The 14269-nt window shown below is 46.1% G+C and overlaps 1 protein-coding gene across 1 annotated transcript; it reads right to left on the reverse strand.

The window, feature by feature from the left end:
- Positions 1-390: 390 nt before the first annotated feature.
- Positions 391-13795, reverse strand: emilin3b (elastin microfibril interfacer 3b). The gene is made up of 5 exons (XM_028994349.1): positions 13371-13795; positions 4156-4278; positions 2984-3267; positions 2004-2533; positions 391-1780 (listed from the first exon to the last, which is right to left on the reverse strand). Exons 1-5 carry the CDS (start codon positions 13532-13534, stop codon positions 476-478), a joined length of 2406 nt encoding a protein of 801 aa, XP_028850182.1. The 5' UTR covers positions 13535-13795; the 3' UTR covers positions 391-475.
- Between the last annotated feature and the right edge of the window lie 474 nt (positions 13796-14269).

Consider the following 14269-nt stretch of genomic DNA (forward strand, 5'->3'; position numbering starts at 1 on the left):
AATGAAATATTCTGGTGTGTTGCTGGCGGGTCTTCAAAACAAATGAAATGTTAGCTGGTTTTAGTCAAAAACAATTATATTTTTTTCTAGAAAATGAACAATATTAAGAGACATATCCTTTTTCGATGCAAAAAAATGTGTACAAAAAAAATAGCACCATTGATGTTTACATACAGTAATTTGAGACCTTCAGAAGAGGGTACAGAAGATGTAATATTTGCCTGCAAGGACCCGTAGCAGCGTTAGTCTGATACCTTTTGATAACTTTTGTCAAATAAGAATGCAGTCAGAAATGTTTTTCATTTAAGTTAAAAGTTAAATCAATATAAATTGTGATAAAAAAAAATTCAAACAAGACATACATTAAAAGGACAATGAAGAAATGCCCTGCTTATATTTGTTTCATCAAACCGAGAAAAAATATTGCCAATCTTTACAGTCGCGTCATTATCATGTGTCTCTGTAGCTTGAAGCGTTACTGGTCTCCACGCTGCCCCGTGTGGTCAGCTTTGTCCATGCAGTCCTGTAGGCCGCTCTTCAGTTCGGCCAGCTGGTGTGAGTGACTGGTCAAAGTGCCATTCACCTGAGCCAGGAAGCTGTCTGAGTGGCTTTCCAGTTCCCCGCGGATCCTCTCCAGGTGGTCGGCCAGCTCGCTCAGGCTGCTGCACTGGCCCTCCACCTGGGCGATGCGGCTGTCCACCGCCATCACCTCCTTCCGGACGCCCAGGGCGGTGCTCCGGCAGCCCTGCATCTCCCCGGCCAGCCGGTTCCTCAGACCCTGAAGCTCCCCTTTTAGCTGGATAAGCCTCCTCTCACCGGCCCCCAGCATGGAGGCCTGGCGGCCCACCAGCTCTGTGATGCCGTGCACCTGCGAGGCCAAGCGCTCCTCCCTCTGCTGCCAGGTGGAGTTGGCCTGGCCAACCTCCCGGGCGAAGAAGTTCACGGAGTCCCTCAGGCCCTTCAGGGTGCGGTTGACAGAGTTTACATTGATCTTGAGCAGGGTTATCTCACCTTGAACGGACCTGGACTCATCTTCCTCAGATATTCGTGCAAGGAGATCATGTAGGGTACCATTCAATCGGTTTAGCTGATCCTTGTGGACATCAAGGCGGATGTTGATCTTCTTCTCTGTGTCCTTGCATTCATCTACCTGGGCCTGGAGGTCGGTGTCTCCAACAGATGTGGTGGGTTGGCAGGATGAGGTGCAGAGGAGCTCCAGGTCGGTCAGCTGCTTCTGAATGCCATCTACATCAGTCTCCAGCCTCCGCCGCACAGATTCAATCTCTGTTTCCAGTGCTGGGACAACATGGCCTTCCAAAAGGGCTGGAGCAGTGGCATTGCTCAGCTCCTCCACAGCCACAAACAATCGTTCCTCCAAGGCCTTCAGCTTGTCCTCCAACTGTGTCTTGAATCCGTCCAGAGAAGGATGTCCTGCCAGCGGTGAGCCATCTAGCTCTGCCCGTTCAATGCTGGTATTGAGGCGTCTCTCCATGACACTGAGGTGGGTTTCTAGTAGGGTTTCAACGTGAATGGTCTGGTCACTGAGGGACGCCTGTAGCTGCCTCTGGGACTCGGTCAGGCCTTTGACGGACTCTTCCAGAAGCAGCACCCTCTGGGACAAGCTGTTGACCTGTCCGCAACAGCTTTCAGTCACTGTCAGGCCCAAGATCTGAGCCTGCAGGTCACCCAGCTCCTTCCTCAGGCCCGTCTCCCGGCCGTCCAGAGACAGTTCTATCTGCTCCTGGCCAGTTAGATGTTCCTTGTGGCACTGCTGCTGCACCTGATAGAAGGGGAGACATAAATACCATTCTTTAGCAGACCATATAACTATTGCTCAACAGTGATGAACTTGCAATCTCCAAGAACATGAAAACAGAGCTTCTTGCTTGAAAGGTGGACCTGTGTGTAGCCCTGGTCAATATTAGGATCAGAACTGATCAGTCCGGCTTTAAATGATTGGACCTGATATTTGATGGTTGCCTCCTTTGCATTTTCTTACTAACCTTGCCAATCTTCTCATTGCAGTAGTCCTCGAGCCCGGAGAGTCTCTTCTCAAATCCGTCCAGGATCTCAGCCCTGACTCCAGCCAGCCTGGCATCCAGCATGTCTTCCAGCACCCTCTGGTTCACAACTGGCCTTCCCGTGGCTGAGTCCATCAGCCTCTTCAGCTGTCCATCATGGCCCAGGACCATGGTGTGGATCTCATCCAGCATGTTGCTCTTAATTTTCAGCTCATCCTTCACCTCAGTTACCCTCCCAGCTAGCTCACCAAATCCAGGGAACCCTTCTACTGTCTCCAGTCCTTCAGGTGTGCCATCAGGGATGATGCCGAAGCCCACAGAGGCGTCTTGGTGACGAGGGGCACCAGTGAGTACAGAGGCTATCATCTTGCTTGTGTCTTCACGCAAAGAGACACGCAGTCGTTCCTCCAGGCTGACGACCATGCCATTCAGAGTGTCGAAGCCCTGGGAGAGACGTCTCAGATCCTCCTCCATCCGGCTCAGCCTTTCCCCTGTAAGGCCAGTCTTGGGCCCTGTAGGTGGTGAGGGGAAAAATATTTGAGTCAAATAGGATAAAAAGTGATTCTGGGCAGCGGTGGCCTAGCGGTTAAGGAAGAGGCCCTGTAATCAGAAGGTTGCCGGATCGAATCCCGATCTGCCAAGGTGCCACTGAGGTGCTACTGAGCAAAGCACCGTCCCCACACACTGCTCCCCGGGCGCCTGTCATGGCTGCCCTCTGCTCACTCAGGGTGATGGGTTAAATGCAGAGGACAAATTTAACTGTGTGCACCGTGTGTTGTGCTGCTGTGTATCACATGTGACAATCACTTCACTCACTTCACTTCTGTGCGTCTTTGTATTATTCAGCACCACATTTTAAACACAGATTCTTTTTTAGAACATTCCCTTTAACATTTCTGTGATCGTTAATTTCCCTTCTGACATTGTACGGCGTAAGGAAAAAGAAGAGGACGGAATTTCACCTCCAGATGGCAGTTGACCTGTAGGGATGGACGAGATGTCTGGCTGTCCAACAGGAAAAGGCCTCCCAGGCTCAAGGTGTTCTCCAGGGACAGGGCCCAAGGGGTGACCTCGAGGGAAGCCTTTCGTGTCTGGCCTAGGTAGAGCACCTTTAAATGGTGGCACCATTGCATCTGGGTGGGAAGTCGGGCTGTCAAAGCAGCTTTCTCCGGGGCAACAGCGCCACTCAAGCTCGGTGATAGTCTTGTATCCAACCTTGTACTGGGGTTTGAAAAATGTCCGATACCTGCAAGGATGAAAATAGCATGGTGGTCAAGTCAAAGTGGCCCACACAAAACTGCATTTTTCAAAATGATTCATACAAGACAATACATGGATCAAATATTTCAAAGGATTAGGAGGCTTTGTTGGAGATTAGGAGGTTTCTGTTTGGGGAGGTGGGATTAGTGGGGTTCTGTGAGTGATGTTTTTATGATCTTTTATCCTGACTTCAAAACACTGACATTAGATCCCTGCAAAGCACAACACAGCTCGACTGTTTAAAGTTATTTTTTTATATTGTTAAGATGGACTCATTACTATACAATCACATTTCTTTAACTGTCATTTCCCCTGACTTTAAACTGTTATTTCCCCTTAATGTGACTGCAAATGAATAAGTAATACAACATAGTGGTGGCCTAGTTGTTAAGAAAGCGTCGCCGTAATCAGAAGGTTGCCGTTTCGAATCCCGATCCACCAAGGTGCCACTGTGGTGCCACTGAGCAAAGCACCGTCCCCACACACTGCTCCCCGGGCACCTGTCATGGGTGCCCACTGCTCACTCGGGGTGATGGGTTAAATGCAGAGGACAAATTTCACTGTGTGCACAGTTTCCATTGGATGGGCGTCACTTCTCTGTAACACCACAAGAGGGCAGCAGTGGCGCACAAGCTCCACTACAGCAGCTCCAGCGTTGTAGTGTAATACTCAGACACGTGCATTTCTTTTTATAATAAAATATCTCCTGTAGTTTCAAAATTTGTAAATGGCATGATCTGAGTTGGACAAAAAAGGGTCCCGATTTGATGGAGCCACCAAATATAGAAATCAAATGTTTACATGTTATGTGATAATCAATTAATTGTTAAATATTCCTGCCGCTGGGCAAAATTGGCCAAGGTGAAATACTTACATAAGGACTGGACACTTTTGTCCCCAGATGCATTTGGTGGTGTAGTCCGCTTTTACATAAGTGGCCATGCCGTCCTGCATCGTGCATGTGATGTTCTTCTGGACAACGTAGGCGCACATGTTTCTGCAGAAAACGTGGACAGAAGACAGAAACGGAGTTAGAGGCATGGCTAAGGGGGAAAAAAGAAAAAGAAAGGGCAGGGGGAGTCGAAAAACAGGATGTCCCTGGCCGGCCCTGCCAGTAATGAGGCCTGATGGGACGCAAGTTCTCGGGCCCGTGCTAAATGAGACGCATCAGGCCGAGGGCTACAGCTGTGCCGCACAAAGAGGCGTTTGAAATGCGAGCCACCAGCGTTCTGGCCATCCGCCGCACTCTCACCCAAACAGATTATTCCACTTTCTTCATCTGTGCCGCAGCTATAGCAACTGTTGAATTTGACTTGGCTCCGATGCTACAGAAACAGTGATCTGATGGCTTTTTTTTTTACTCAGTTGTAAAGCTTCCCGGCGACAGACGCCCTGCAGCCCAGATGTGTCGGCCACTGACACGGGGAAACCTACAGAAGTGCAGACCCACGTATTGCATTATGAGTGTCAACAGCCGCAAGCGTGGCGCATGGAGCTTCTGCAGGCTTTTACCTCTCTGTTTACCGAGCAGTGGGAGCTCAGCTGAGAGGCGGACAGTGTTTTCTTTCATTCCGGGTTCAGATGTGAGCGGATGCAACACAACATCACTACTGAAGAAGCAGTTGCTGTTCGACTCTCACTTGCCACATAAAATGAATATAATCAGTACATTTATAAAAAAAAAGATGCTTGCATAGCATAGGTATAATTTTCTCAATCACTGTGTATGTATACTGCATATGCCCATTTACTGTATGCAGGGTGGGGACTCGCCCAGGTTGGGGCGCCAGCCCACAACAGATATTTCTGATATTACAAAATAAAGAAAATCCCACTTACTACCATTGTGTCCCTGAGCAAGACACTTAACCCTAAGTTGCTCCAGGGGGACTGTCCCTGTAACTACTGATTGCAAGTCGCTCTGGATAAGAGCGTCTGAAAAATGCTGTAAATGTAAAATAAATGTAAATGTCTCTCCACGTCTGTGTCATGTATATCATACCAGTGAGTGGGTGTGGTCTGTTGCCTGTGCCATGCATGTCGGTGTATATTGTATTTAGTGTTCTGTTGTGTAAATACGTGAATTGGCAGCTGGTATTGGAATACAGGCAAAGTGGCATCTGAATCGTTACCACCTTTTTACTACACAATTTTTAAGGCTGAGTACAGGGACACGGCCAGCTGATCGATCGATATTGCTGGCGAGCCACAGCCAGTGAGAACACAGGGCCAATACATGTTCAGTCTTTTTCAGAAAATGGTGATACCGTAAAGGTCATGCAGCCTGAACTTGGCACGTTCTGATTTCTGTTTCAGTTGTAATATCGCCATATCCAGCCACAGTGTAAAAACTGGCTTTAAAATAATAGGACGATAAAACCAGAGCCTCGCCATACCTACAGGACATATCTACGCCGTGAAGCTACTCTATGACCCGTGGTCTGTTTCATTTGTGAGAAGGCTCCCATGGCGAAAAGATGATTGACGGCCAACACGGAGCGGAGCCCGGGAAGCAAGGAGAAGTTTTGTCACATCCCAACAGGACCAAGGAGACAAGGGAGAGGCAGACAGGTATCCCAGATTTGTCCCAGAAGATGTGGAAGAAGATGTGACCTTCGGTTTTGAGCAGAGTCCAGGAATCCAGATGTTGGTTGATGGAAGAGGTCTTTTTTTCGTCCCCTCCTCCTCGACACCACGGGGAAATCTAACCATGACCCGACGGGGATTTTATATCAGGGACAGGTGTGTGATGACAACAGAGCACGAGAGGTCGCCGCCTTTCAAATAGAATCATCCGACACGCCGCGAGACTCGGACGAATTGTTTCTGAGTTGTGAGTGGCACCCAGAACGCACTACAGACACATTGCAGCCCTCAGATCTGTCCGCCCGAGACCACACAGAAGGAACCGAGCGAGACAAACACATCAGCGAGACTTTGGGCAGAAATGTGATGTGAGCGTGCGCGTTTGTGGCCGAGGGTGAAGGGGTTGCGACAAATTGGCTGTAGCCTTGAGGGTGTCAGGTTTACGTCTGTTTCCGTGCGGCGGTCAACGCGCCTCAGAGTGGCAGGCCAAGAGCCGCTCACACACACATTCCGCGTGACCTCAACAAAGGCAGCGAACACACACACACACACACACACTGCTGCTCAGAAACATCAGGCCGTGGTCGCGCCAGCAAGCGCTGAGCCCACTGTAAATATTTTCAATATCGCCTTTCAGATACCAGATCTCCTCCAGCGGTACTGGAGGTAAAATAAGACATTTTTTCCAAAAAAAAAAAAAAAAAAAGAATCTGTAGCTGTAGCCAAAACTCCTGTAATGGTTTCATTCTTCCTCTTCTCACTGTCTTTCACCTTCTGCCGTCCATTTTGATAAAAAGGCCAGCTGAAGCTCCAACATTTGTACGGCTCCTTAATGGGGCAGTGGTGGCCTAGCGGTTAAGGAAGCGGCCCCGTAATCACAAGGTTGCCACTGAGCAAAGCACCGTGCCCACACACTGCTCCCCGGGCGCCTGTCATGGCTGCTCACCAAGGGTGATGGTTAAAAGCAGAGGGCTGTGCTGCAGTGTTTCACAATCACTTCACTTTCACTTTTTTAATGTGATCTTTTTCAATTGAATGCACTTTGCATTCAATCAAAAACAGCATCTGGGCCGTTATTATATGACCTTCCGGACCCTCACAGTAATGGACTCAGACTCAGTCTCAGTGTTTAAATCTAGTACTGAAAACACGTCTCTTCACTCTGGCCTTCTGTTAAAATCCCAGGATCTGTGTCAATTATGAAGTCCACTTAATCACACAGTCACCTAGTCAAGCATAGACAGTGTTCAGTTCACATTAGTTGGGCTGTTCAAGTTAGGGTGTCGGGACACTATTACACAAATGTACCACCGTAACCACGGATTTCTGTACCAGTTGTACAATGCCACCATCTGCCACTGTTTCTGTTTGTTCTCTCCGAGGCACTGAATCCAGCGCCCTGACCACCTCCAGAGTCCAATGATGAGACCACCAGAGGGATCCTGGTCCCTGCAATAAACACACCAGGGGGTCACCACAGTCACCACCACCGTAACGGGTAAAACTTCAGGGATCTTCATATGGACCAGTAACATTATAACGGACACACAATGTACACCATGACAGTGGACTAAAACCTACTCTGCGCATGGACAGATGCACTATACTGCACCGCTAGACCTGTCACACTAATCATCACCAACCCTGCACTGACACCAATTGCAGGCTCACTCTACCCTGGAAGGGCGTCCCGCTCTGTCCCACTCCTTCCCAAGGTTTCTTCCTTTCTTTGTTCTCTCTTCTAGAGAAAGGAGGGGTGTCAACTGTAGGGCCTGTCAAAGCCCATTGAGACATACTGTATGTAATTATGGGCTACATGAGAAATAAATGTTGTTGTTGTAATGGGGATGAAAGGGGGCAGAGAGGGCAGTGAGTGCTGTCGTCCCCTTTGCTCTCTGCCCTGGGGCTCTTTCATCAGCACTGAAGATCAACCGATGGCCTGGTCACCAGGCAGATTCCACCGACGCCATAAATATAGAGACCGAAATCCAACAGAGTGAGAGAGAGGAGAGAGAGAGAGATGGAAAGGGTGTGAATGAGTGAGGGTCTGTGTTTGGATGTCTAACACAGGGGGCTTTGCTTGCTGCGTAAATATAGTATACGTTCCTGACAGTTATTCCTGTTGCGAAGGTGACCGCAGAGGTGAGGAATGACAAAAAGCACATTCCACATTCCTGTTAGGGACCCTGGAAAGCAACTGGTGCTTTGGCTGTAACGGCAAGATCACAGGGAGGACTGGCAGCATTTCACTGCTATCACAACCGTCCATCTTTCAGCACAACAGAGCCAAATCTGTCAGTATCTGGCAACAGAGCTTTTGTCCGAGGGGTCTCGGGGTAGAAGGGAATGACTTGTGACTTTATGAAGGGCGTGCGTTCTCATTCTGTGTAAAAACTTGCTCAGCTGAGGGCCCTGTTCCGTAAGGCAGAGGCAGAGTCTGAATTTCTGAGCATGTTCCTTTCCAGTGTTAGCTGTGTTGATGCGTGCACATGGGCGGTCAGCAGCTTCTCTTTGTACGCACCAATCTGATTTAGGGTGGAAAATCCAATTGTGTTTTACAGTTATTCTTCAGGGGGGAAAATAGAATCCCACCACTTACTAAGAACTTACTGGAAACAATAGACCCTACATCCAGGGGGCGGAATGCATTAAATACATTCCAACTTTAAAGCTTTATCAAGAGCTCTGCTTCGGTTTTTACCAAAAAAACCCAACTAATTCAAAAATTGTCTTGAATTTGTTGTGGATGGGTGCCATGATATTCAATATTCCCACATAAAAAAGGGGAAGTTAGTGTTGGCCGTACCATAAAGAAAAAAAGTTAATCGAATGATATAAGCAATAACCAAGCATGCTTACGGGAACGTTTGAACAGTCATCTATTTCACTGCCAAATTTGCATTGCATGTCCTTCATTTCATTTTCCTGCTATTAGTTTAATAATACATACAGTACATAATGTGCTTGGAGTTAGCAATTCTGTTTCCATTTCAGGGGGGGCTAGAGATACTTTAGGTTTAAGATGGTTCTTTCAAAATTAAAGAAGGGCGATAGCATCTAGGTAAGATGGGTCCCCGAACTGAAAGGTGAAATGATCAATAACATGCAGTAAACTGTTCATTATAATATTGATTGGAAATACCATTAAGGCAGAGCACACCCACCATCAGTGTTTGTGTCTTCACCAATGCTACGGACAAGGGACCGTCTACAAAATAGCACAAAAAGTTTGTTGAGGCGGGTCATTAAATTTAAATTAACACCAACACAAAAAGAGAGGAATATAAACTTATGACCTGATTTAGTCATTTCCACTTTAATTCTACTAACATAATTCAATTCAATAAATAATGTATGACATGTACTGGTGTCATACCAACTGTGCATGCTAATGTCTCTCTGAGAAGAGAAATGTGATTTGATAACATTCTAAGTTATTTAAAATCTAATAGCACTGTTGCTTTTGTAAGTTATGAGTAAATATTATTTACTGTGAACCATTTCTACATTTTGTAAGCTGGCAGTGTTTACCTTATATAGGTATATTATCATTTCAACACATGAATTAACATAATTATAATTTATCAATTCAATAAAGATAATATAAAAATAGCTACCACAAGGTCAGACTTCAGGCCTCATATCACAGTGCGACTCCTCACATTCAACTAGTAAGGTCTGCTTCTACAGGAACTTTTCTAGGCACTGAGACTATATTGGCTGACATAAATACCATTCACATGATTCTTGCTACACCACTATTATTAAAGATCTGCAAGGTTTTTATATACAATATTACGATGCAATATTAATTAAAATTGTCATCTTCTTTGTAATAAATTGTAATAAATCTTTCAATAAATAACTGCAACTTAATCACACCTTTTCCTACACTAACTGTAACAAGTTAAGAAGTAAATCTGACCTCTGATCAAGTTGTATGGACTGACAGCAAGACATCACTGTGATGGCAGAAGTTCTAATTGTTCCTGACAAGGATTATCTGGTCAACTGTAGTGGAGACAGCCAAAAGAATTTAATAAATTCTGAAATATGATTAAGCGATGGAACGTAAACAACCACAATATTACTTGATGTGTACATTAGTGTGAACAATAGCACTGTGTGCAATGCAACACTGGTATGTCCGTTACACTTCAGGACACTTTTCTGTTCACAGGTCAAGTTGGGAAATGGTCTACTGATTTAAAGTGACAGTGAAGAGAATGTTGTTACACTGCAGCACAGCACACGGTGACACAACGAAATGTGTCCTCTGCTTTTAACCATCACCCTTGGTGAGCAGTGGGCAGCCATGACAGGCGCCCGGGGAGCAAAGTGTGGGGACGGGGCTTTGATCAAGGGGACCTCAGTAGCACATTGGCAGTTTGGGATGATGACAAAATGATCCCCAAGCCATAACACTTCATTTGCAACACAGACGTACTTCTAGACATTCAAACGTGTGAGGTGGAGCGGCAGTGTTAAATAAAATCGTTTTTTTTATTTTTTTCCCCCAGGGGCTTGGCTAAAAGAGTGATTGAGTGATTTAAACTTGCCTTTTCAGGCTTCACTGAGTCTCCAGTGAGCCCAGCTGGAATCTGGGCTTGGCCGGCGCACCGGGAGCACTAACTATGCTGATTTATGACCTCTCTGACCTGTCTTCTTAACCACCACTCAAGCCATGACCCCTGTCTGTTCTCTGGGCACGCTGCCTGTCCTGGTCTTATAGCGGGGCGCCGCACGTCTCTCACCCTCGCATGGAGCTGATGAAATGCTCAGTCATCAGGTCTTTTCTTTTGGTGTGGTTCGTTTGAATGGGATTTGCTAAGCCATGTTTCCTTAATCACAAAGCAGGCGTCATTTGCTTGAATGCGAAGAGAAAAAACAGTCAGTAAAAATGTGTTTCACAAATAATTTCAATGGATTCAGTGTAAGCACAAATTATTACATACATAAATACACATGTGGCTTGTAGGGCAACTTTTCTTTGGTTAAAGTGAATGTGATTAGTTGTCATACGTGACACACTCCAGCACATCAGTGAAATGTGGTCTCTGCATTTAACTCGTCCCCTTAGTGAGCAGTGACAGGCGCCTGGGGAGCAGTGTGTGGGGACGGTGCTTTGCTCAGTGGCACTTCAATGGCACCTTGGCGGATAAGGACTCGAACCTGCAACCTTCTGATTACGGGTCCGTTTCCTTACCCGTTAGGCCACCACAGCCCCACTGCCCAGGTTGTGTGTGCAAATGGTTGTTCTATATCATATAAAATATATGCTAATTCATGTATGTACAAGTATACTACTTGTATTCTACTTGTATTCTGACATGAGGACCTAACTAACCCCCAAACCTTTGTTGTTGGTGTGCAGTTATTTCTAATTTCCAAGGTTCAAAAATGCAGTCTTATAGGGAATTCTTCCTTCCATAGGACTTCTTCATTCTGGACAATTAAATCCATCGCCTGTGGATAGTGATATGCAGAATCCCATCTCTTCCCTTAAGCTCATGTTTTCCTCAGTTCTCTACACTAATCACACTGCTCCATAGTGATCTCAGGACCATGTTTGCATCCAAGCCAAACATATGGAGTGTCGGTATCTGGGATCAAAATGCCACAGCCATGCATCATGGTCTATATTAACACTTGTGTTAAGTTGCAATGAGCTTTAAAAAAAGGCTAGAACCCGTCACGGTGGAGAGGCCTGGGAGCTCTAATGAGTTGTGTTTTTATAGCCAAACACTTTAGCCCATACAGTACCACATGGCCCATTGTGATCATTGTCTGAGATGTCGGTACCAATGAGGGCATGTAGCACCACAATGGGCTCCCCCCAGGAAGGGCTTGCAGTAAGAGGGCATGGCAGCTGTCGAATCACATGCTCCACTGCAAAGTATTAAAAAACAGCCCACTCCAGCTGCAGTGCACCTAGGGAACGTCGAACGGGCCAGACAGGTCTGCGATGACTACGCCTGATCAACTACATCACAAAATGTCAATGTGTGTATTTAGCACTGTTCCTGACCTGTGTGGAACTGTGCCGGTGCTGGTGCAGCTATTTAAGGGAATTTGGACTCACTGCCGTGAGCTAAATGGAGGAATAACAAACAGTGATTACTGAATGACATCTCCCCCTGCTGGAATGGACAGCAGTTCTCCATTTAGCAGCTGTGCATCAGTTTCTGTCAATCACATTCCCATCTCGGAATCATCTCTGTCACATTTCTGAGATCCAGGAGAGATTAAAAAGCACCATGTGGCCGTGGAATGCGCTTGTGGGGGGAAAAAACGTCTGTCCGCCCGACCTGTTGGAGGGGTAGAGGGGTGGAGCGGAGGAGGCCTTCAGGGCAAGAGGAGAGCAGCAGGTAGCTGATTAGCTGTCCAGAAAAATCCCACTCCAGAAGGAAGCCAAGCAAAAGAAAGTGGGAGGAGTGGGGAGGAGGTATGGATAGAAACAAAACCAACAAAAGGGAGTGGATGCAATTCACTGACGCCCATGTGCTGGATTCACAAAACCCTTCAGCATCATTGCAGCACCAAAATGACAGAATCTCATTGAAAGAATCTTGAACGCTTCTAATAACCATTTGATTCAATCTATTTTCAAGTTATATTCGTGTCTTTGACAGAATCTCATCCACACTAAATATTTTCTAGTAACAGATATCAATATCCAATATTTCTTTGATTGTACATTATATTTCACACAAAATTGATGACGCATATATTGAAAATATATGCAACAGTTTTAGCCAGTAGTGGAATACTTTGTATTTTGTAAAATGCAAAAATAATAATGAAAAAAAATGTTTATGTCTAGAGAAGAGCTGGGGTTCGGTCTCTCTCAACTCTGTAAACAAATGAATGATCTCCTAAAAGCAAATGTCTACAGATGGAGAAAAATTGATTGCTGTGAGTCTATTTTTCTATACACATAATAAAAATAAGGAAATTCTGCAATTTAGGTAAATACATTTTCAATCAAATTCTGATATGAGGTTATCAAAAGATGCTAGATTAGCTCAATTAGATGCCCGATTGCCCAATTACATAAACAATGGTTTTGTTTTCACTGGGCTATTGCACAGTACTGTATAATGCAAATCAGATGTAGAATAAAGAATGCAACAATGGCTAAACCCTCTAATTGGATTTTGATGTTCCAGGGCCATTTCAATGCTGATAAATTATAAATTTATATGTAGATGCATTGATAAAGATATATCAATAATCAATACACGCCACAGTTTTCACCATTCTCACTGCTGAAAATAAGCATCGCCAACCCTTACTCACACCCAAAACTGTCACGAAGTTATCTGACCACCATTTAGACAGCAACAAGTCTGCAGAACTTGTCAACACTGCAGTTATTTATGCATCATGGCATTTCAATGCTCTATGAGATGCATTCGGCATCACACTGTTGACACGATTCGGACATGTGCAATTGCAAGTCACGTGCTGCAGTGTTGTAGAGTGCGAGTCTGCAGGGCTTACTTGTGACGGCTCATGGGCTTTCCTGGCTTGTAGTAAGGACTGAGTCCAGCCTTGTACAGGTTGTATCTGTAGGGACTCCCATAGAACGTTCCTTTGGCATTGGTAAGAGATGATGACAAGATGACCCCAAAGATGAGGAGGTGAAGATGCCATTGACTGGCCATTGTTTTCAAGTGACAAAAATTAAAAACTTGATTTTCCAGTAAAGCCAAAGGCTGAAAGTCACTGAGGGTTCATACAAACACAGAAGCAGACAAAAAAATCCTCAGGTCTTAATCAGGTCCTCTGAGGTCTCTTGAAGGAAGTTCCTTCAGCTGGTCATGTCAGAGAGTTGCGGCTAAAACATCTGGCCATGCATCTTCCTCCAACCGCTGATCTGCTGCAGACCTTTACAACACAGCAGCGAGAAGCAAACAACAAGAAGGCTAACGCTGGACAGAGGAAGAGGAGGAAAGGCATAAAGGAGGAGGGAGAGAGGCAGTTAGGGAGGGGTGGAGAGTCGAAAAAAAAAAAAAAAAAAAAAGCGAGACGGTGGCAGAGAGTGTGAAAACCGCGGCTCTGTACTCGGACGCAGCTGTGGGATGATGGGACCTGCTGACCGGACCCTCGCAGCCAACTGAGCGCTGGCTCTGACCGGCAGCCTGCTGCAGCCTCCTCTAAAGGGGGCAGGCGGCCAGGGCTTGGGGGATTTGCATACCCCTCCCAAACCGCTGCCTTGAAATGCAATCCAAGAGGGGACACCAGGGGGAAACAAGCTCCCTCTCTCCACCTCTCTCTGCTATCTGATTTGAGGGGCAACATTTGGCAAAGGCCAAGCAGCCACTGAACCGGCCGTGTTGATATAACCCCGACTCCCTCTACTGTACCACACAGCACTGATCTAGTCCTAGCGCAGGGAT

The sequence above is a fragment of the Denticeps clupeoides genome, chromosome 10 (genome assembly GCF_900700375.1).
Source record: "Denticeps clupeoides chromosome 10, fDenClu1.1, whole genome shotgun sequence".
Classification (NCBI taxonomy): domain Eukaryota; kingdom Metazoa; phylum Chordata; class Actinopteri; order Clupeiformes; family Denticipitidae; genus Denticeps; species Denticeps clupeoides.

What these genes read in the sequence shown, in the direction of transcription:
- emilin3b (XM_028994349.1), bottom strand. Translation starts at nt 13,534, where the DNA reads ATGGCCAGTCAATGGCATCTTCACCTCCTCATCTTTGGGGTCATCTTG. An exon ending in AGGTCAACTGCCATCTGGAG is followed by an intron (nt 2,534 to 2,983) that starts GTGAAATTCCGT and finishes CACCACCTACAG; the next exon opens with GGCCCAAGACTGGCCTTACA. An exon ending in GCAATGAGAAGATTGGCAAG is followed by an intron (nt 1,781 to 2,003) that starts GTTAGTAAGAAA and finishes CCCTTCTATCAG; the next exon opens with GTGCAGCAGCAGTGCCACAA.